Genomic DNA, 23,167 nt, shown 5'->3' on the forward strand with positions numbered 1-23,167 from the left:
TGTAAATAATACATTTGAAAATATTTTAATTCATTTCCTTATAATACCTGTCTTATTTCTAAATCATCCTGATGTAGGTGGGTCTTCTATCTATCTGCTGTTTCATTGGTTAATTAATAAAGAAAACTGCTTGGCCTGATAGGTCAGAACATAGGTAGGTGGGGAAGACAGAACAGAATGCTGGGAGGAAGAAGGCAGTGAGGCAGACGCCATGGCTCTCCTCTCCGAGATGGACGCAGGTTAGGATCCTTCCTGGTAAGCCACCACCTCGTGGTGCTACACAGATTACCAAATATGGGTTAAAGCAAGATGTGAGAATTAGCCAATAAGAGGCCAGAACTAATGGCCCAGGCAGTGTTTAAAAGAATACAGTTTTCATGTAATTATTTCAGGGGTAAGCTAACCCAGGATCCAGGCAAGAAAGCAGCCCGCTGCTCCTTCTGCATCATCCCTTCACTGAACTGGCTAGAATGTTTCACACAGGGTTAAATGAGAGAGATATTACGTGAAACTGTGTAAGTTTAGGAAGAGAACCCAACTTAAAATTTTCTATCTAACTGGAAATTAGGAGTTCATTAGACTAAGTATTAGAAACATTTGTTCTTTTTAGTTTTGTGAACAAATTAGGCAGTTTTCCCCCAGGTAACAATAAGTCTGATGGTAGGCAGTCTAGCTGTGATATAGAACACTACTGTGCTTCCTCTGTCTTCTGACAAAACTCTCCATGGGTTGTCTTCACAGTATCACACATACTTTGTAAATTCATAGGCAAGCAGTCGAAGGGCAAAGGATTAAAAAGTACTGACTTAGCTTTTATAAAAACTTTCTTCTTTCAACATTTTTCTTTTCCCCATTCTGGGATCAAATGAGGGTCTTGCACATTCTCGTTATACACTCTACTACTGAGGTATATCCCCAGATTGAATAACTTTCTTCATGCCCACTTAAGACCACATAACAGCCTCATGCTACTTAATACCATGGGCATTTTCTCAGAGACATGTCATCCATATTTGATTTTTTTATAACTTATAGTGTATAGTTACATAAACTCAGATATTAACACTTGATGTGACCTATTGATGCTACCAAGAAATGCCCTAAAAATGAGCTGCTTAAAGCATATTATTCTAACAGAAAAATTTTAATAAAGAATATGCTCCAAAATGATAAAAGTACAGTATACTAAATGAATAAACAAGTCACACAGCCATTTATCATCATTGTCAAGCATTTTGTGCTGTACACAACTGTGTTGTTACACTTTAATAAAACTGGCAGCTCTGTAGGTTTCTTTATATAAACATCAACACAAACACATAGTACACTGTGCTGTTAATATTACAATGGCTGTTATCACTAGAAAATATCACGTTTCAGCTCAATTAAAACTTTACAGAAGCAGTACAACACATGACATGTATCACATTTATTGTACATCTCACTGACACAAACCATTCCATGGCCATACTACCTACAAAGGAATCTGGAAAAATACAGAGGTGGATTGTTTTTGAGGAAATAACATTTCTAAGAAAAGCCTCTAGAAGTTCAACTTCTGTTACTAAAGAAGAGGAGAGGAGCTGGAGAGATGGAAAAGCGGTTAAGAACTCATGCTGCTCTTGTAAAAGACCTGAGTGCAATTCCCAACACCCATGTCGTCAGGCACCTCAAAACTGCTTGTAACTCCAGTTGTGGGGACCCATAGGCTTCTTCTGGCCTCCTGGTCTTCTGCATGAATGTAAACAATAACAAACACACATGCACACAAATAAATCTTTTCTTTTTAAATGGGAAGAGAGATGGCAAGAAAGTGTCTATATAAGTGATAAGCTTTGCCTTCTGTAAGTCTGGCCTCTGAGTTAATGATGTTGAGAAGGAATAAGTATGATATGAAAATTCACAGATCTATTAGAAAACAAGCTCTGAAACACAGTACAAAATTTGAGAGTTCTAGACCAAGAAATTTTAATTTGCATACACTAATTACACAGAATTGTAGATTTTACTTTGGCAGATTCATACATGTATACAATTGAAGACATTTTTATTCCCCACGTCTTTTCCCCCATCCTTCCCTTCTACTCAAATCCTGTCACACTTTTCTAATAACCTCTTGTCCTATATTCACACATTTTGTTTTCTATGACTTTCATAAATAAGAAAAAACAGGAGTTACTTATCTTTCAGAGTCTGACTTAATTTATTTCCATTTTCCTGAAAATGACATAATTTTGTTTTCTTAAAGCTGAATGGTATGTCATTTCTGTCTCTGTCTCTCTCATGCGTGTTTTCTTTAAATGGGAGGGGAGATGGCAAGAAAGTGTCTATGTAAATGTTAGACAGATACCTAGATGGATGCCATAGCTTGGACATTGGAAACACAGCTATACAGGTGTCTTTGCATTATGCTGATTCTGATTCCCTTGGGGATGTACTCAGAACTAGTAGAGCTGGATCATAGGGAGGCTCTGTTTTCAATGTTGATGAGGAATCTCCATACTGATTTAAACAGTTGACAGTGCTAATCCCCATGACTAGTGAATAAAGGCTCCTCCTCCTCCTTCCCTTCATCAGCACTTGTCACTGCTTATTAAAGATCCATTGTCCTAAGATGAAATCTCAATACAGTTTTAACTTGCATTTCCCTAATACCTAACGACACTGAGTTTTTATAATTATTAGACAGCTCTACAAACTCTTTTGAGAACTATGTAGATGACCTGCTTATTTATTGAGCTTTACTGCTTAGCTTTGTTATTTTTTTCTAAGCTCTTTGTATACGCTGGATACTAAGCCTCTGTGGGAAGAGTAGCTAGCAAAGATTTTCTCCCCTGCTGTAGGCTGTCTCTTCACTTTATTAACTGTCTCCTTTCCTGTACAGTTTGTTTTAATTTGATGGAATACAATTTGTTGATTCTTCTATTCCATAGACAATGGAGCATATTCCCAAAGTTACTGGCTATAATTACATCTTGAAGCATTTGCTTTGTTTTCTTCTATCAGTTTCAATGTTCCAGATCTTACATTAAGGTCTTGGGATTGATTTATGTACAGGGTGGGATATGAGGATCTAGCTTGAGTCTTCTATATGCAAATATCCTATTTTCCCAGCAACACTTGTAGTCCATTGGTCTACTGCTTGCTTTTGTGCTGATCCCAGAGAGCTGCAATAACAATAGCTCTAAAGTATAACTTGAAATCCGACATTGGGAGACTTCCAATAATGTTCTTCATACTTGGGACAACTTTACCTATTACAGGTCTTTGTGTTTCCATAGACATTTTAGGATATTGTTCTAATTGTCTGAATAATGGAATTCAAATTTAGAAGGTGATCAAATGAACTTCTAGATATCTCATTTTCATACGGCTATTTTCTCGATACTAAATCTGTGGATACAAGAACATGGAATGTCTTTTAATTTTCTAATTTCTTCTTCAACTTCTTTCTGCAGTGTTCTTTCATTATAGAAGCCTTTTACCTCCTCAGCAAGGTATGACAACTACTCTTCACTATGAGTTTGACTGGACTTAGAATCACCGAGAAGCCGTACTCCTTCAAAGAAGTTTGATAATGGGAAATACACCCAGAAGGTCCAAAGGTAAAATGAAAATAAGAAAGTAAGCTGAGCACCAACGTTCCTCTCTGTTCTCTGACAGTAGACACAATGTGACCAGCCACCTCACAGTCTTGTTGTCATGCTGTCCTCATCATGATGGACTGTATCCTCACACTGTGAGTCGATATGAAACCTCCCTTCATGAGTCGCTTTTCTCAATTATCTCATAACTACAGTGAGAAAAGTAATGAACAAGGCTTGTTCCTAGATATTCTTTTTGCTGTGAATGGGAGTGCTTTCCTGATTTCTTCCTCAGCAGGGTGGTTATTAATGTGTGGAAAAGCTATTATTTTTGCTTGTATGCTGATTGTGTTGTGTATCACTTGGCTGAATTGTTTATCAGATCTAAAATTCTGTTATAGAAAAACCCAAGCAGCTACAGCCATCTGGACTGTAACAAATGGTCTCATCTGGAAAACATCAGCTTATCCTGCAGCTGCTGGTAGAACACTCTGCAGTTGTGTCTACAGAATCGGTGATGTGGTTTCACTCTGTGGCTCTTTTTGTTGACATTTTTGTCTGCATGATCCATTTATGTGAGGGGGTACTGATTTAGTACTTTGGGATCTATCTTCAACCAGGAAGGTGTGGTACTTCAAAAATCAAATGAAGTTTTCTAACATCGTACTTAGAAGCATTAAGAAAATGTCCTTATCTGTAAGTAAAAGTATCAACTCTATTTCCAGAAATCAAGACCGTTTCATTTCTTCCTACACAGTAAAGATATCTAGGTAAATAATTCTTCTATCTCGGTATCTTAGCAGATATAGACTGTCTCATCAACTGAAAGAGATTACTAATTTCAAGGATGAACAGGATATTTAAGTAAAAATTATTTTATGTTACACATAGTTTCTATTTCTATGTTAACATATGCAATTTGACACAGAGATGCTACATTTCAGTGACCTCTGTTAAAATGTTTGTGGTTGAAATGTGTTTACGTATTTTATTAGAATACCTTAAAAGCACAGAGGAGAAAAGATGGACATGCTCGGTTATCTACTATACTTCTACACATCAGGTGTCTCTATTAGCCACATGTCTGATTCTGGCTGCTTCCATTCTTCTCCAAGCAGCGTGTTAAGACTGAAAGGCTTGAAATATTCCAGACGATGGCTAAAAGTAAACAAAGGAAGAAATGGAAGTGAATTATGTATTTGTGAAACCGTGGTCCTATAGAGCTATTTGTTTTGTCGCACTGATGATAGTACAACACTCCATTTTAAGGAATAACAAATGCTAGATGTATTCTCTGTGTACAATTTTCTCATTGTAGCTATCAAGTACTCGGTTCTAAAAACATTCACCCATATTTCAAAGCAGTCTTCTACAGTTCTACACATAGTTCCCTCACAGCTCAAGGGGAAAGTAAATATCAGCTCTCAAGGGGCTCAGTAAAGTGTCTGCTAAGTAAACATGAATTCAATCCTCAAAACACACATAAAAATGCCAGGTGTAGTGGTGCTGGCTTGTAATCCCCGTGCAGGGAAGGCAGTGACAGAATGATACCTGTGACTCACTGGCTAGGCAGCTCGTTCTTAGTGGTAAGCTCCAGGCCAGTGAGAGACCCTGTCTCAAATGATGTGGGCAGCATTCCGCAAGAACAGCACATGAAGGTATCTTTGGGACTCTATCTGCAAGGACACAAGTGCACGCGCATGCATGCGTGCAAACGCACACGCGCGCGCACACACACAGACAGACAGACAGACACACACACACACAGTCTAACTCATTTTAGCTGTAAACAAATCACAAGTTCTTGAATATGTTCTTAAACTTTGATAAATTCTGGTGAATAAAGGACAAAGACAGATGTATGTTCTTTCTTTGCCAAAGTAAAGGAGGCTAACAAAGAAGAGCAATAATCTTTTCTTTCCAGAAAAACCATTATTATCCTGAAGTGTTCTCTTTCGGCTTAGTGAGCAAAGAAAGGCTTTCATCTATGCTTCTGTAAAGCTCAGAGCTATAGGAAATCGCTCTGCCATCCTTCCTCCCTAGCCAGTGTGCACTCTGGGAAGGTACCAGCAAGTGAAAGGTAAGAGTGGCACAAGGCCTTGGTATGATGGCTTTCAGTGAGTGGCACCTAGATTTCTATTCCTGTCTGTGCACCTGGCCAGGGTGAACCAGTTTAGAGTAACATCAATAAATCCCAGAGTAAGATGCTAAGGATCAGCAGTGAAGGAAGAGGCAGAGAAAAAGAGAAAGAGCTGAAAGTCCTGAAAGAGTCAGGACTGGGGAGAAAGGAAGAAAGAAAGTAGATGTTTAAGTGTGTCAAGCAGAATGCAAGCATCTGCTAGCAGAAACGAAGGAAAAAGAAGTCAAGTAAAAGCAAGAGGAGTTAAATGTAGAGAAGAAATATGGTGTCATATCAAAAGGGTTAAAAGGCAGGAATGTCTAGCAAGCCTGGTGGTGCCCACTAGGAAGTCTTTGCTAGGCTCTGCTAAACATCCAGACTTTCCAGGGCTGACCACACTGAGTACATTAAGAGACAGACAGTAGGAACCAAAGATTGCCCTACGAAAGTACTAAGTTTTCCTCCTTAAGGGACTAGTCCTTGCAACAATGAATGAAGCATTCAGAAGGCTCTCTAAGAGCTATGACCTTCCTAGATGAAAGATTCAGATGCCAGGAGGCAAATAAAATAGGACAAGTGTTGAAGGTGCCTTGTCTTAAATACCTGCTGTCTCACAGGAGCCACGACCTCTGACAACCACTCAGAGGGCATCAATGTGAGTCCCCACAGATAACATAACTGTTAAAGAGGAATCCCTAAGCCACACAGTCTCCATCATATATTTACAGGTCATTCAAAATTACTTAATGTAGATGTCATTTACTAATTAAGAAATAATCTTATCACAAGCATGGTTACCTAGAAATGTAGTTGATACTCTTATTCTAATGAGGCAACCAAAAAAGCAGAGATATGACTGAGTACAAGATATTTAGTAACAAAAAAGAGTTCCTAACACCTCTAGCCATATCACAAAACACAGATCCCTCTGGCCACCACATTTAGGAAAAGGATCATAAATTAATTTGAAGCCATATCAGTATCTGATGTGGGATTCCCCTCTGTATGTTGTGAATATGTTTTATTACCATTGATTAATAAAGAAGCTGTTTCGGCCAATGGCTTAGCAGAGTAAATTCAGACAGGAAATCAGAACAGAGACAGAGAGCGAAAGTTGGTAGAGTCAAGGAGACACCATGTAGCTGCCAAAGAAGGACACACCAGAAACTTAGAAACCTTACCAGTAGCCACAGCCTTGTGGTAGTACACAGATTGACAGAAATGGGTCAATTTAAGATGTAAGAGCTAGCTAGGAATATGCTAGAGTCATTGGCCAAGCAGTGTTGGAATGAACATAGTTTCTGTGTGAGTATTCGGGTCTGAGAAGCCAGGAAACAAATGAGCAGCATCCATCTAAAAAAGTGCCCAGCGTGGGGCCAACATACATGGTCTGCCACCCATTTCAGGTCCGGGTCCTTGTACACCTGCTCAGGGTTAGAAGGAAAGTAGCTGAGAGCATACCAGCAGCTCAGCAGTCTCTGTCTGGGCAACCTGTCAGATCAAGTCTGCTAGGTATGCACAGGCAGGAGAGCATGGTGGATTCCTGCCTCTATACACAGAGATATTTCTAGGTTCCCAGAGTTCAGGCAGTGAGCACGACAGTCCCAGAGGTGGCAGTAAACGTACCTCCATCACAAGAGATGAGGGGTAAAGTCAGCATCCAGGGCTGCCACAACCAAACTGCTTACTATTTTAAAATGTTCCTTATCAGAAAATGATTTCAGACACACAACAGGACCAATTCAGACATAAAAGACTGATGTGGGAGTTCCCTCTGCGTGCTGTGATTACCATTAATGATTAAAGAGACTGCTTTGGACCTATAGCAAGGCAGAACGTAGGTAGGCAGAGAAAGCTAGGCTGAATGCTGGGTAAAAGAAGGGAGGAGTCAGAGAGACACTATGAAGCTGCCACCAGAGTCAGATACGCTGAAACTTTGCCGGTAAGCCACTGCCACGTGGCGATACACAGATGACTAGAAATGGGATAAATTAATATGTAAGAGTTAGCCAATAAGAAGCCAGAGCTAATGGGTCAAGCGGTGAATTAATTACTACAGTTTCTGTGTGATTATTTCAAGGGTCTGGGCGACTGGGAAAGGAACAAGCAGCCAAGCAGCCTGCTGCTACAAAAGACCTATAAATGGGACACAGTGTGTGTAAAAATGTAAGTAGGCTTGGGAGAGAGGAAAAAGAGTATAGACAGTTACAAAAAGAAATAAGTCTTTAAAGAGACAGTAAAAGTAATATAAAAGAGTACAGACAATCATAGATTAAAGAAGTAAAGAAAAATAAGCCACATAAAGATGGAAAATACACAGAGAATCTGGATTATGTATATTATTGTATTTTCTTTGCATTTTTTTTGACTGCAGAGAGACATTTGATTCTGAGGGGTGCTAATTTAAAGCAAGATATATTTAAAAGTATAAATTTGATTTCAAAATTTTGTCTAAGGATATTTTGCTTTGGCAAAGAGGTTCTGCTTTTGCTTCCAAAGAAGATGAGAACCTGTGGGTTCATTCCAGGTTAATGTGGTTTGATGGAGCAAGACTCCCCCAAAAGGTCTCCGTGAACCCTAAAAATACTTCACCCAACAAACAGCAAAAAGCAGTTTGGAGAAAATTACACCCAAATTCCAAAAACAATTATTTATAAATGTTTGTTTTCATTTAAAGGGAGATAAGATATAGAGATGATTACTTTGCATTGGTATGGACTTTGATCTATTGATACAAATTTAAGGTCAATTTTGTTATACTGTGTATATGTATTTCTGTTCTTGTTTAAAGTATTGTGTTTTTGTAGCTCATTTTAAAATGTAATGTATAATTAAGAAATTCAGATTATAGTCATTTACAATAGTCAAATTTGTAGTCACCTTAGTTAAAGATCTAAGATATGTAGAGATCTATTTTAGTTAGACAGATAATCTTTAAATCCTTCAAAGACCTACAGAATATGACATTTAAAATAGTTTAAGAGCTTAGACTTTCCTTAACAGTGAGACATGCCTGCTTCTGGCAGCTCCAATTACTTCAGAGAGGTTGAAGGACTTTGAAGAAACTACACTCAGAGCTTGTTTTCTTCTTCGCAAAACTGGCCTTTGGGCAAAGAACTGCCCCTGCTTCAACCACTGATAAAATGTATAATGTCCAGACCGGACAAGCAGGATACAAGCAGAAAGACTGCCAAACCTTTCTAAGACAGGGTAAAACAGTTTTTAAATTGTTCTTGCCTCTGAAAATGATTTGCCAGTTACCCTAGGCCTTAGCCAAAGTTGGTTGCTCCAACATTGCAAATAAGACTGTGGGCTGTGGCTGATTTCCCAGGTAGCCAGTTGTCTCTGTCATTTCTTGTCCCTTTTGAAAGTTGATTGATAGCACTTCCTGTTTACTCAAGTAATATTATTTCCCTTCTCAGGTCTTTGATTAGGTTGAAGACTAGATAGTCATAGTTAGTTTCTTCTCATGACTTAGCCAAGCCATTTTTAATATAAGACTTATAATATAAGACACCTTAGGATAGGACAACTATTGAAACATTTAGCATATGTTTCTTGCTTGATGTTGTTCATGCTGGTTGTAATTCTAATTTTTATATACGTTTTTGCCTCTTCTTTTCCCTGGACAATACTTGATATTTGTTCTTTTTTTTTTTTTGTAATTTTATTAAATTATAAAAAGTTTCCATTTACGCCCCTCCTCCCAACGCCCTCCCACTCCCCCCCTCCCTCTCCTCCTCCCTCTTTGTCCCCTAGGGAAGTCAGGGTCTCCTGCCCTGTGGGAAGTCCAAGTTCCTCCCCCCTCACTCCAGGTCCAGGAAGGTGAGCATCCAAACAGACTGGATCCCAAAAATCCAGTATATGCAGAGGAAACAAGTCCCAGTGTCATTGTCAATGGCTTCTCGGAAAGACTGCAGGCCAGCCACATTCAGAGAATCCGGCCACATTCATATTTGTTCTTATTGTATATAGTTTTGTATTAGGTTTAGAACTCTCTTATTTAGACAAAAGGGGGAGGTGCTATGGAAATTCCTTCATCCAATAGTCTTTAAGATACCGGCTCACTTTGGGCATAGCTTCACATACTATAAATGCAGTCCGCAAAGCATGTGCGGGCCTCTTAGCTGCTGGATTTGGTCCTCGTTCCTGGTGCATGCAGAGAACTACAAATCACTACTCTTTCTGTGAGTTTACCCCTAGATAAATAAACCTTTGTTATACTCCATTCCAGGTTAGTGTGAACCTCTTTTGTATGCCAACAAGTATCAGTTGATGTGCACTCACTAATTAATATTCTTCTTATATAATCATGAAAGACTAAGAGCTTTGCTGAAAGTAATGAGATAATCTATCATGGTCAAAAGTAGAGGTGCATGAGGGAACACAGGGCCTTTCATATGTACCCACACGTACCATCATCAACTGTGGTGTGTTACTGTGTGTTACTATTTCCCACCAGGTGGAGGTAGCCTTTAGTTCCAGCACTTGGGAGGAAGAAGCAGGCAGGTCTCAGAGTTTGCAGCCAGCCTGGCCTACAGAACAAGTTCCGCAGCAGCTTCTGTAGTTGGAATGTACCTCCACTTATTTTTTACTTACAAATCAGGCTTTTGTCCTTGCTGCAGTTCACGCTGTGGCACAGGGTAAAGAGCTTCATAACTTCTTCTATCATTTGATCCATGAATTGCAAATGAGTTGAATTTTGTCACATTTGGTGGAAAATAACTCCAAGGAAGAAGAGCTATGCCTTCCCAGTTTGTCTCCCCTCTGAACACTTTGAATGATAACTCAAGCTCTTTCTATGAGAGACATAAAAAGGCAGATTCAAACTTACAGATACACATGCTGTGCATTATAGGATTTGGTTCCATATGTTTGTTTACTCACTTTCCAAATATTTCTTCTTCCAGAGAGTAAAAGAACTAAATGTTGTCCATGTCTGTCAAAATTAAGATTCCTCATGAGTGTTAAAGAAAAACAATAGTAAGACTATACCTTTAGGGATCATTTCTATCCTCTATTACAGGGAAAACAACATTATCTTCCTTACTTTCTTCTCTATCTGTAATGTGTGTGTTTGTAGCTAAATTTCCAAATAAACAAAAAACTACAATACAATATTAGATAACTATAGGGAGAGCCAGTGTCTCACACTATTTAGAAATGGCAGCTTTGGAATTACTGTTTCCTAAACAACTGCTGACAAATCATAACATTTTGCTGGCTAACACTACTTTTCATATTCTTTACCCACTGCACAATCTCACTGGCCCTTGCTTTTCATATTCTCTAGATAGGAAATTATATAAAATACTTCATTTGGTTAGATAACACAACGTATGAAAAAAAAGATAATCATAATACTCACGGCTTAAAATAAAAACAGCTGTAACAACTGAAGCAGCCAAGAAAAGCTGGAGCTGATTTCCAAGTCCTAATCTAATAGCTTAACTAAAGGTTATTTCTGTAAGAAGCATTCTTGAGGCCCATTAGGAAGACAGAAAGCATACAATAGAGATTGGCCAGAACTAGTCAACAAGGCACAGACTTTAACCTATAGCTGTTTTTTCACACTGCTATCTCTGAACAGTCTGCACCTGTTTCCCAGCTTCCTACCATTTGTTCAGGCACCAATGCCACATCTCCAAAAAGAAGCACATCAGAGTCTCAAAAGGAAATTCTAATGGGAATGAATAAGTGGGATTATCGAAGTCTTTAAGAAGCAATGGATTGCATGTATTTACGAGAAGTAAATCTTCTGCCTCTGGAAGTCTATCAAACATTTCCACCCAGATGGTCCTTTGTGAGCTTTTGGAGGGAGCATTTTCTGCAATAAAGAACTCTAACAGAAGACAAGTAATGCTTTCCATTTTAAAATTCTCTGATTAATTTTATGCTTTTATGGGGCTTTAGGAAGATCCTAGAATTCGTAAAAGTTCTTGCAAATTAAAACAATGTTCTTCTTGCTGCTTCTCTAGCTCTTAATTAAGCAGGATAGGAATTGACTGCCTGAGGCAGAACCATGATTCTTGATAATTAACTATTCTGAGGTATACAAAACCAAACTACCCTGAGGATGCTAATTTTAAAAACTTTTATACACAATGGCTACCATGCAGTTTCTTAATGAAAAACTATTTTTTCCATGTATCCAATGTTAGACTGTCACTTCATGAAAATAATCTGATACAATCTAATAGAAGAAAACTGCAGGAGCCAGAACAATGGCTCAGCAGGAAGAGGAGATTGCTGCCAAGCCTGATATCCTAAGTTCAATTATAGGAACTTAGAAAGAGAGAACTTACTCCCGCACATTGTGCCCTGACCTCCAAATACATACATACACATATCTAAAATAAATGAAGAAGTGCTTTTCAAAAATGTAAGACAAATTTTAAAAAAATCTAAGCTTAAACTTGAGAGTTTTGGTAAATCTAAGTTCTTTGTTGTCTTTTAGTCAAATTAGAAATGTTTGTCTTAGCTTGTGGGGCAAAAGTCAGCACATAATAGCTAAAACTTTCCTACATTTCATAATAGCTTATAAGAACTAATCGTAGCTTTAAATAAAATATTTTGACATGCTAGTTGGAAGATAACATGAAAACATATCTACTTATTCTGATTTTTAAAAATAATAGCAGGCGGTCAGGTGGTGGTGGTGCACGCCTTTAATCCTGGCACTCAGGAGGCAGAGATAGGAGGATCTCTGTGAGTTTAAGGTCAGCCTGGTCTACAAAGCCAGTTCCAGTACAGGCTCCAAAAGCTACATAGAGAAACACTCTCTTGAAAAACCAAATAATAATAACAACAGAAACAACAACAACAATAGCAGGCTTCATGTGGTAATTTGCATCTTCATTCACAGAACTTGCAGGCAGAAGCAGGACAATTTTGTGTATTCCATGCTAGCCAGGGCTGCAAGCTTAGAGCCTGTCTCAGAACACAATACAAAACAAAACAAAAACAAATAACTGCATTTTTTCCATGTTAGAGTTAGCAAAAGTAAAACAAAATAAAAAAAGAAACAACTAACAAGTGGGAATCTAAATTTTGTGAAGATTAATTGGTGCTCAATTGTCAGTTTACAAAGGAATAAATACTACTGGACACTAATACTGAGAAATATTTACGTGACATCTAAAATAAATAAGCAGTACAGAAACATCTCATGTATTTAGAGCATGCTATAATTTAGATAACTGGTAAGCGTAAGTTTCCTTATTTTACATCTACTGAGGAGCAGAAGTCTGTCACCATGTAAAGCAAGTTCCCAAATAAATAGTTAAGCTCAAACGAAGAAACTCCAAGACAGTGAATATGTGCTTAAAGACAAGACAAAAAAAAAACAAACAAAAAAAAACCCAAAACTTCCAAAGATAATATTTTTACTGTGACTCTTGGAAAATTCAGGTATGATTTAAATTAGCTTCTTGGCATTAAATGAGAAAATGATATACTATATACTCAAAAGAATGAATGACTACTAAATGAATAAATACATGAATATATAATTATATAATATTTAAAATTAAAGTTCAATCATTCAAAAATCTAAAAGAAACATTTCTGTAAGCTAGAGCTATCTTCACGTGTCCCATTTTTACTAAAAATAAAAATTTTCATCCAATATATTGTGAACACAGTTTCCTCTATCTCCTGGTAGATTCTCCCCCACCCATCTAACACCACACCCCCTTCCTCTCTTTCTTCAGGAAACAAACAGGCATATAAAAAAAATCAGACCAGAATAAACACGTGTGCACATGAGCACAAGCTCCAACACACTCAGAGACACACACACGAACAAAAACAAAACCCATAAAAGAACAAAATTGGAAATCATAACATACAAGCAAAAGACAAGTAAGATTTTTTTTAATGCCCTCAAAAAGCAATAGGAGACAAAAAAAAAAAACCTACAAAAATACCATTGAATTTGCTTTGTGTCAGCCACTTACTGCTGAGCATAGGGACTGCCCTTAAATGTAGTCTGTGTGCCCACTGAGACTCCACTGAGGAAAACTAATTTTTCCATTGCAAGTGGTTGTGAATTAGAGATAATGTCTTTGTTAGGGATCAGAAATCTCCCTTTACTTCTAAATAGCTAATATATCACGGTGCAAACATATAAAGTAATGATTTATTCAGAGTATTTTTTTCTACTTTGTAAAAAAATTATCAAGTTTATTACTAAATCATTTATATCAATAAACCAAAAAAATCACATCAACATAATACACTCAAACATGTAGGATATGTGTGTGTGTGTGTGTAGAATACATATTATAAACATAAATTCTGAAGGTATGCATTGTACAAGACAGTATAAAACAAGATTTAAAACTGACTCCAGTTAATATGACCTCGACTTAGCTGAGCTTTACTACAACCATACTATTTATAACTAGAAAACAAGCATGTTCAAATTATGCAGTAATAGTTAAGATAAACAGTTTATACTTACGGACAAAGTTCAACTTCTAAATACTGCTCAGTTGTATCATTCAAGAAAAATGCTTCCACAACTTATGAAAATAAACAGAACATGGGAAATTTTATTTTGCTTACATAGTAAGTAATTTATTCCTTTCTAATATAAAGTGAATTACTAAGTTTTTAAATCATCATACCACTGCCAGTAGGAAACACAAAGTCTAGTGATGGTGAGACCACAGGGAAGTGAACATGTCTACACAGATGGACTCTGGCCCAGTTATCTTCCTCTTGGAATTTATCCCAAGGAAACAAATCAGACAATTAGAAAAAGAAGTTAAGTACACTTCTACCCATCATGGTATGACTCAAAAAACTAGAAATGATACATCTCTTCCTACACAAAAAATATTTCCTGGTACATAAACAGGCCACCTATTATTCAACAAAACTGACTGGGTACGTTCAGAATGCATACATTTCATGTAATAGAATACAATAGTGCCATGAAAATCGGAGACAGTGAAATATGTACTGGCATGAGAAGACTTCCATGATATTTGCAGGCTGGTTATAGAGCAGTAACTCAATGTATGAGCCAATGAACTGAATGTACATGAGATTTAAACTTGTGTGTGTATGTGCATGTGTGTGCCAGTGACTACCTGTCTACAGCATAGGCACAACAAATATGAAGCGTTGTGAGGATAGCATTGTAGCTCAGCAAAGTGCTTGCTACCAAGCCTAAGGACCTGGGTTAGAGCCCCAGAATCCACATGGTGGGTGGAGACAACCAACTCCCACAAGTCCCCTGACCTCCGCAAGCATGGAAATGTTTTTTTCACACTAATATTTTAAAACTAACTAAAAAAATACTAGTTTATTTGTAAGTGGTGATTTTTATTATAATTTCAGGGGTTTTTGAGCATTAGCTGTTTTAAAAATTAGTTGACTGTGGATGAAGTGCCTCTTTCTTGTAAATAGTTACAACTGCATAAAATACATGAAGGAAAACCCAAGTCCTTTTCTTTCTACATTAGTCTAAAACTTGCCAGACCTTTCCTATGCTTCTATAAATGATCTTACCTCTTAAGATATTTAAAAATAAATATGAAATCATACTTGAGTACAATTTGCTTTTTTTGCATTAAAAACTTTCAGCTGAAGGGTAAATTAAATTTTCATTTAGAGAAGTAACAGATCACTCTGGCTTAGGAAAAGAGTTTACTTCGAAGAAAGGCTCTCTGCTAACCAAGTAAATAAATGCCAATACACCGAGGGAGAAATCTTGGGGTAAATTCTTAATTTCTCTGTAATGCAGTGTTTTATATCTATGGGGATGACACCAAGAACAGTATTTCACAAAGAACCCTGCGTCTTGATGAGGATATAGCACAAGAAGGTCGGAGAACAAACCTGAAAGCATTTAATTTCCTGGAATGTCTTTTGGCCTTAATTTGATATGTGAGATTACTTGACAGCAGAAAGTAAATATTAAATCTCAAGCTGACATTGTTTCTCCAGTAAGTAACACACCCTAAAATTCCCATTAAGGAGGCTTGTAAGGTAAAGATGGTGATTTAAGTAGTCTTAAAAGACAGAACATGATCTCTTTTTAGAGCAAATGACGTAAGAAAGGAAGGAAATGTGGCAGCAACACAAGCATCTGGATTTGGGACTGCCATTTTCCTCTGCTCTGTTTATATGCTGGAGGCCCGCTGTAATGGGAGTAAAGTCAGAATGACAGATGGTCAAGATCAGAAACTGAACGTCAGTTGTTCAAAAGCACATTACTTCCTAACAGCGAGATAAAATAATAGCTCTCTGAGAGGTTATTAGAAAAAGATTTATGTTTCTAATAAAACACAGTACTTCTACCTACCTTCATAATTCCACAGTTCACTGAAAGGCTTTCCTGGTTCTCCAAGAGGAGCTGGAGGATCATTGAAAAACGGAGCACTGACCTCCATCTTCATGCCCTCGTCCCCTGGACTCAGCTTGATACACACTGGCTCATGCCTCACTGGAAAACCATCCCAAGTGTTTTCAATTTTAAAATCCATCTGAAGAAGCAAATTAAAACAAACTTGTTAACAGCATATAGCACTGCCCTTTACTTGAAAATTGCAATGCCAAACAAGAGACAGTTAGGCAACAAAATGACAAGAACAGGATCCTAGGAGTCATAAGGCCATCTGGGTTGTGACAAATCATGGAGCCAAGAAGATTTATGACTTTTAATCTTGGTGTTGCTGTTTATTTGTAGTATGCAAAAGTCATTGTAAAATGTTATGACTAAGTTCACTGCAGAAATTGTAAATGTACTAACTATGCGTGTTTATGTGTTTTCCATATTTAGCCAAGATTAATTCTTTGTGTAAAAATAAATATATCCATCTCATTAGTATACAACTTTGCTTTTTAACAGATGGCAACATTATATGTGTGTGTATCAGTTATCTGTAAATGTTATTCCATTTTCTTAGCATTTATTAATTGTACAAATGATGGGTTTTATTACGACATTTCATACATGTATATATTATATGCTGATCATCTTCAATCTATACTACCATATCTTGTTCTCCCCTCAATGTTCCCCTTCTTCTACTTTCAAGTATTCTACCTTCATGTATTATCTCTCGTTCTCTTTTTCTTTAATCATTGATAAATTAATGCATACATATTAATATATAAATCCTACCTGCTGAGTCTATTTAGTGTTGTTTATATATTCATACACGTTTTTAGGGCTCACTACTTGGTATTGAAAACCAGTTAGGGGGTTCATCCCTGGGAAAGATGACTCTTCCTCTCTTGGCAGTCATTAATTGCCTATAGCTCTTCAAAGAAATCAAATTGAAGACCCAAATATCAATCTACATACCAGTGAACACCTGCTTTTTGATAAGGAAGCCAGAAATACAGATTGGAAAAAAGACAGCATCTTCAACAAAAGAGAAATGTAAACATGAACCCAGCCACACAACCTTTGATCTACAATGATATCCTGCCTGTCAGATATGCTAGGGCAATGGGAGCACAAAGCTTGAGGCAGTGACCAATATGTGATTTGACTTAAGGCCCACTTCACATGATGGAACACATACCTGACTCTGCTTGAGTGGCCAAGAACAAGGTACCAAATAGGCCATGGACCAAGGGGCAAACTAAATACTGTAAGAAATACAGTGACTCCTCACAACATTCTGCTATACCCATAGATCAGTGCCTCACTCAGCCATCACCAGAGAAACTTCCACTTATAGTAGATAGGAACAAACACAGACACAAGGTTGGACAATATGCAGAGAGTGAGAGATCTTGGAACACCCAGTCTAAAAGGGATGTCTCCAAAGAACCTTTTCCCTCAGAGTTCTGAGAACTTTATGGAAGTAGAAGCAAAATATTGTAAGACCCAGTGAGGGTGGAAGGCACCGAGGAAACAAAGCCTCTAAGACACAACAGGACTGATGCTCACATAAATTTAGAGATGGTGGCAGCATGCACAGATTCAAGCTGGATGGGGTACCGGCTCTGAGATGGGGAAGTAGACATGATCTCACATCCCTAACCAAAAACCAACTGACAACTGTGCAGAAAGGAAAAATTAGTCTTCTCCATTGGAGTTTCACTGAGCATGCAAACTATTCTCAAGGACAGGCCCCATGACCAGTAGTAGATGATCAACTCAAAACGAACCTAACGGTATTTGGGAAGGTGTGTGTGTGTGTGTGTGTGTGTGTGTGTGTGTGTGTGTGTGTGTAGGTGTAGGTGCTTCTCAAACTTCTTATTTGTTGTTGTTGTTTATCCTTGTTTTTCTGTTCTGTTTTCTTTTTATTATCATTGGTTTTTGGTTTTGGTTTCTTTGTCTGCCTGTTTTCTAAAGAGAGAGAGAGAGAAGGGATGGAGTTGTATGGGTAGGGAGGCGGGGAGGATCTGGGAGGAGATGACGGAGGGGAAACTGTGATCAGAATACATTATACAGAAAAAAATCTATTTTCAAACGATAATGTATAATCTTGCTTACTTAACAATCTAAAGATAACATAAGCTCACAGACAACTAAACCTCCTCTCAACTCCCTTAGCCATTTCCTAAGACCTTACTGTCTTTCTGTTTCTTTGCACACAGGCCAATGAAATAGACATCTTAATTATCCATGGCCTTCCTCACCTGGTGTAACCCTCCCTGCCATTCTCTATTACACTGCACTGATCTAGTTTGATTCACACAACTAATACACATGTATTTATTACCTCACAGTCTAGCGAGAATGCTTGAAGTAGGAGCTATTTATATGTCAAGTGAATACAGCTCTGATGTCCACAACTTAAATTCTGAGTGTACACTTTTAAGCAGGAGAAACACACTGTGCCAGTTACGTCAATGTCTTGTTAAAATCTGTGTATTAATAAGGCATCTAAATCACATCCTTAAGGAAAAGGGGATAGTAAGACTGCAAGAGCCAGAAGTGATGGATACAGGAGCAGACCAGTGTATTCTGGACGTGATAGGACTGCTGTACTCATGAACTCATAGTAGCTGTGGCTGTGTGCAAAAGACCTGGACAAGACCAACTCTAGTGATATTTTGTTTGTAATATAACAAATAAAGCTTGCCTGAAGATCAGAGTGCAGAGTTAAGCCACTAGTTGGCAGTGGCGGCGCACACCTTTAATCCCAGCACTCAGGAGACAGAGGCAGATGGATCTCTGTGAGTTCAAGGGCACCCTAGGCTACACAAGATTGAATCTGTCTAAAAGAAATACAGAGCTCACACAAAGGTGATCCCAGTACTCTGGATTACATGCCTTTAACTCAAGCACTACAGAGGTGGATACAGGAGTGATAGGGCTGGGCAGAGAAAGGTATATAAGGTGGGAGGAGACAAGAGTTCAGATGCAGTCTGAGGATTCAGTCTGAGCAGTCAGTCTGAGGATTCATAAAGAGAGGATCACCCCTTTGGTTTGAGTATTGGTAGAGGTAAAATCTCTACTGGCTGCCGCTCTGCTTCTCAGATCCTTCAGCTTTCACCCCCTAATATCTGACTCTGGGTTTTATTATGAAGAACAATTAGAAAGCATGCTACAATCAATACATACAATATTTCAGCATGAAGGAGATAGGGACTCAAATGTCCCCAACCCCTAGCTGAGGAGCAATTGACAGTTGATGGCTTCTGGGAGAAGAGCTGGTTTTCTTTAAAGATGTGGCCCCTGGTACACTGACCCAGATCCAGTCATGGTCCTATACGCAGGAGTGTATTAGCAGCACAAACAAGATGCAGTGATTCTTTGGGGGAAAAAAGAAGGACATGAAGTTGGAAGGGGCCCAAGAGGCAGGAGTGGGCTCTAGGAAGAGTTAGGGGAAAGAGTATGACCAAATTCATTATATGTGTATAAAAAATTCTGAAAGAATAAATTATGATATATGCATGTATCAGTGTGAACATATTAACTATAGGCACGTGTTATATATAATGTATATGTGTAAATATGTGAACAGCCTTTAATGTATACATGTATATATGGACACAGCTGTAAGGGTGGCTACTGTGTAACATTCAGAAAAAAGACTAAGAAAGAATAATACTAAGGGAAGAGGCAAGACAGATGCAGAAAAGGACACTTGAGTCATCCAAGAATATAAAAGCTACTTATTTTTCTAGCCTAAACTCTGTCATAGGTGTGGGGGCGGGGGTAGAGAAATGCATAAAATTGTAATGGATAGTGAAGGAGTAAAACCTTGAATGAAGGTCCATGGCTCTGGAATGGCCACTCTAACAGTTTGAAGTTAACTGCACTGCAAAATAAAGACAGGGAGTGTGGCTCTGTATGTTTGAGAAGCTACATCAATTTGAGTTCATGACAGTAAAATATTACAAATGATAACTTGAGAATATTTCAGAGTTCAATTTAAGGATAAATGTTGTCAGAGTTTCTGTCCTGCCCAGTCCTATTCTGCCCAGTTCCCATAATCATTAAGTCCCAAAGAAATCACACAGAGGTCTACATTAATTATAAACTGATTGGCTCATTAGCTCAGGCTTCTTATTAACTCTTATAATTTATATTAGCCCATTATCCTTGTCTATGCTAGCCACATGACTTGGTACCTTTTTTCAGCGAGGCAGTCACATCTTGCTTCTTCTGTGGCAGACTCCACACCTGCAGAAAGAGCTTCCTTCTTCCCAGAATACTCCTGTTCTCATTGACCCACCTCTACTTCCTCCCTGGTTGTCCCGCCTATACTTCCTGCCTGGCTACTGACCAATCAGCATTTATTTAAAATATAATTGACAGATTACAATTGTCTCACAGATAAATCTCTTAACTCTTAAGTAGCACTATGATGAAACATTTACAGAGTCAGAATTAATCTTACTAGCCGTTCACCATCCCACTACACAATCTCACTATCAGTTGCTTTAGCTTTCTTAAGACAATGTTGTTAACCTGTAGTTTTCACTTTTAGTTCATCTTCTTCAATTGACACTTTAAAAATTCAATTGTTTTAACTTCTATACATGAAAATGAAAAGTGGTGCATTCACGTAGAAGACAAAAAAAAACACCTTAAAAACTTAAAAGAAAGGTTTTAAAGAATGTTTTTCTATAAAACAATCTCCAAGAAAAATTCCAAGTTCCTTTACTTACAAAAATAAAATCCCTTTTCTATAGCACATACTTCTTTCCAGTTTGTATGCTGCAGTGCAGCACACATTGCTAAAAGAAACCGAGAAGTAAGTCAGAGGAAGCCATGCCAGCTGGAGGCAGGGGCAAAGCAAACTGTCTTTGGTACCAGCGTCTGACAGACTTTAAAGAGGAGATGAGAGGACTTACCAATAGAGCACAGGCCTGGAGGCTCTTCCTTCTAGCCTGGCTGTGGTCTCTGGCCTAGGCCAAAGAAGAGAGCTCCCTCTTAGGCTCCACCCAGCACACGTTCTTAGGGAGGGACTTGGAGTTCTGAAACTGACAAACCCAAGTTTTCAGGGAAAATGTTTCGAGGTCACACAAACGCACATTTGAAGGCTTTTAATCGTACTATTGAAGTCTGGGAGTTTACTGCTATTATTTTGAGAGGGAGGGATAGTTCAGCATTACGAACATGAAAACATTTGAAATTGATCTGTAAATGACTGAGACTGTGTTAAAATATGTAACATAGCAACCCATTTATTTCAAGTAGAAACTAACTATAAACATCAAAACATTAGATATAATTTATATTACATGGTGATTAAAGGTTGTGATATTGAAATCATACTGGACTCAGATCCTTGGTATGATGAACTATCTTGAAACTTGCTTACTTAAACTACAATTTCCTATCTTCTTCAGGTTTATTTTGAGAATACTAAGTGTTTAGTGTCAACTTATTAAAATTAGTAGGGAAACCAGCCATTAATTTTTCAATGCATGGAAGTTCAAATGATTTGTGTTTGACTATGATCGTATAAAATCAAACAGTTTAAATGTAAACGTAAGTCCTATTTCACTATTGAATTCAGACAAAAAAAAACATTCATCATTTCTATATAGAAGTCACACTTTGCTTTTTCCATGCCAATATATTTTATTAATGCTGAATGTAAATATTAAACTTATAGCTACTTACTCAATGCCAACTTACAGTGCAATACAGGGTTCAAATGTAGGTAACTCTCTTTGAGGGGAGGCAGTGAGAAGTTTCATCAGAAAGTACTCTACACTCAAGAGGTGGAGCTTGCACAGCCAGTGTAAGGTATTACGTTAAGTTTATGACCACTAAAAACCAGACCAGGTTCAATCTTCACTTATTCAAAGTTAATTTAAACCCTTGTATGACTGCTACAGACATACACACATTTTAAAGCCATTCTCTTTAGAGGACCGAGGCTAACACTGTCTATGGTATTTTATGGTTACTTAAGTCATCCAACAGGAAGCCCAACAGAACTTCACCCAGAACATACTTTTGTTTTTGGTTTCTGTGTGCCTGTGGGAGAGTGTGTTTGCACCTGTGTGTGGACTGAGATTGAGGTGGGGATGCCATTTAACCTTTATTTCCACCAGGTATTTTTCTCACAGAACAATCTTATTAACACACCTGACCTTACTTTTTGAGTGTCTTGCTACCCTGGAATTTTTAGATTTGTCTAGGCTGCTGGCCGGAGAACGCCCCTTTCCCCTCAACATTCTGTCTGCACCTCCCTAGTACTGGTATTAAAGGCATACAGTGCCCTGCCTAGCTTTTTATATGAGTGCTGGGAATCCCAAATCAGGCAAGCACTTCTTAATCAAACCGAGCCATCTCAGGACCAGGACATATGTAATGAAACTTTATTTCAATGCATAAAAATATATCAATTAAAAAGGCTCTATAAAGCCAGTGATAGGCTACAAGTAAACTTTTTTTTGCTATTACTTTCTCCAGTGTGTGTGTGTGTGTGTGTGTCTTTTAAGCTCTATGGCTCAAACATACAACGTCACTTCTTAAAACTGGGAATGGGAATTTATCCGCCAAAACAAATTTTGCCTTTTCTCTTTTGCAAAATGTTATCCTTCCTCAGATTTTTAAGTACCTACAGGATTTGCAGGCTTCCCAGAATCCTGATTACGTGACAGGGTTAAATATCCGACAACAGCTCTCACTACTTCAAGACCTAGAAGCGACAGCTCGAAGCCGACTTGAGGGGACACCTCAGCCGCAGGACCCACAGCCCTCCCTGCACACGGCCCACAGACGCTTAGTGTCTGCGAAACCAAGACTTGGAGATCAACGAAAATATCTATCTAGTGCCTGCTCCTGTCACTGTTTTCGGTTTTCCTACAAAAAGAAAGGAAGAAAAAAAAAAATCAAATTGCGCCACACTACCTCCAGCACCCGCCACGGCACTGCGGAAGGCGCCAAGCCAGGGACTCAGCCCCTAGCGCGCTCAGGGATCCGCCCCGCGCCTGACAGATAGCCAATCGCCTGCCGGATCCCCAGGCGGCGCGATGACGTCGGCGCCGACGCTCGCGTGATGACGGACGCGGCGTCACCGTCTCC

At 38.3% G+C, this 23,167-nt stretch overlaps 1 protein-coding gene across 4 annotated transcripts; it reads right to left on the reverse strand.

Annotated features, from left to right (window-relative positions):
- Positions 1-1,414: 1,414 nt before the first annotated feature.
- Positions 1,415-23,067, reverse strand: C20H4orf33 (chromosome 20 C4orf33 homolog). 4 transcript variants are annotated; one of them, XR_015735765.1, is made up of 8 exons: positions 22,994-23,067; positions 20,980-21,108; positions 16,019-16,199; positions 14,168-14,228; positions 10,591-10,642; positions 10,303-10,502; positions 4,585-4,742; positions 1,415-3,393 (listed from the first exon to the last, which is right to left on the reverse strand). XR_015735765.1 is itself a non-coding variant. In XM_087899510.1 (7 exons), exons 3-7 carry the CDS (start codon positions 16,197-16,199, stop codon positions 4,637-4,639), a joined length of 600 nt encoding a protein of 199 aa, XP_087755636.1. In that variant the 5' UTR covers positions 20,980-21,108; positions 22,994-23,067; the 3' UTR covers positions 1,415-4,636. The 4 variants fall into 4 exon arrangements, 3 of the variants coding, with proteins under 3 accessions (XP_087755636.1, XP_087755638.1, XP_087755637.1); XM_087899510.1 differs by having other exon boundaries at positions 1,415-4,742; XM_087899512.1 differs by having other exon boundaries at positions 1,415-4,742; positions 16,019-16,222.
- Between the last annotated feature and the right edge of the window lie 100 nt (positions 23,068-23,167).

This window comes from Myodes glareolus, chromosome 20, assembly GCF_982192425.1.
Source record: "Myodes glareolus chromosome 20, mMyoGla1.1, whole genome shotgun sequence".
Classification (NCBI taxonomy): Eukaryota; Metazoa; Chordata; class Mammalia; order Rodentia; family Cricetidae; genus Myodes; species Myodes glareolus.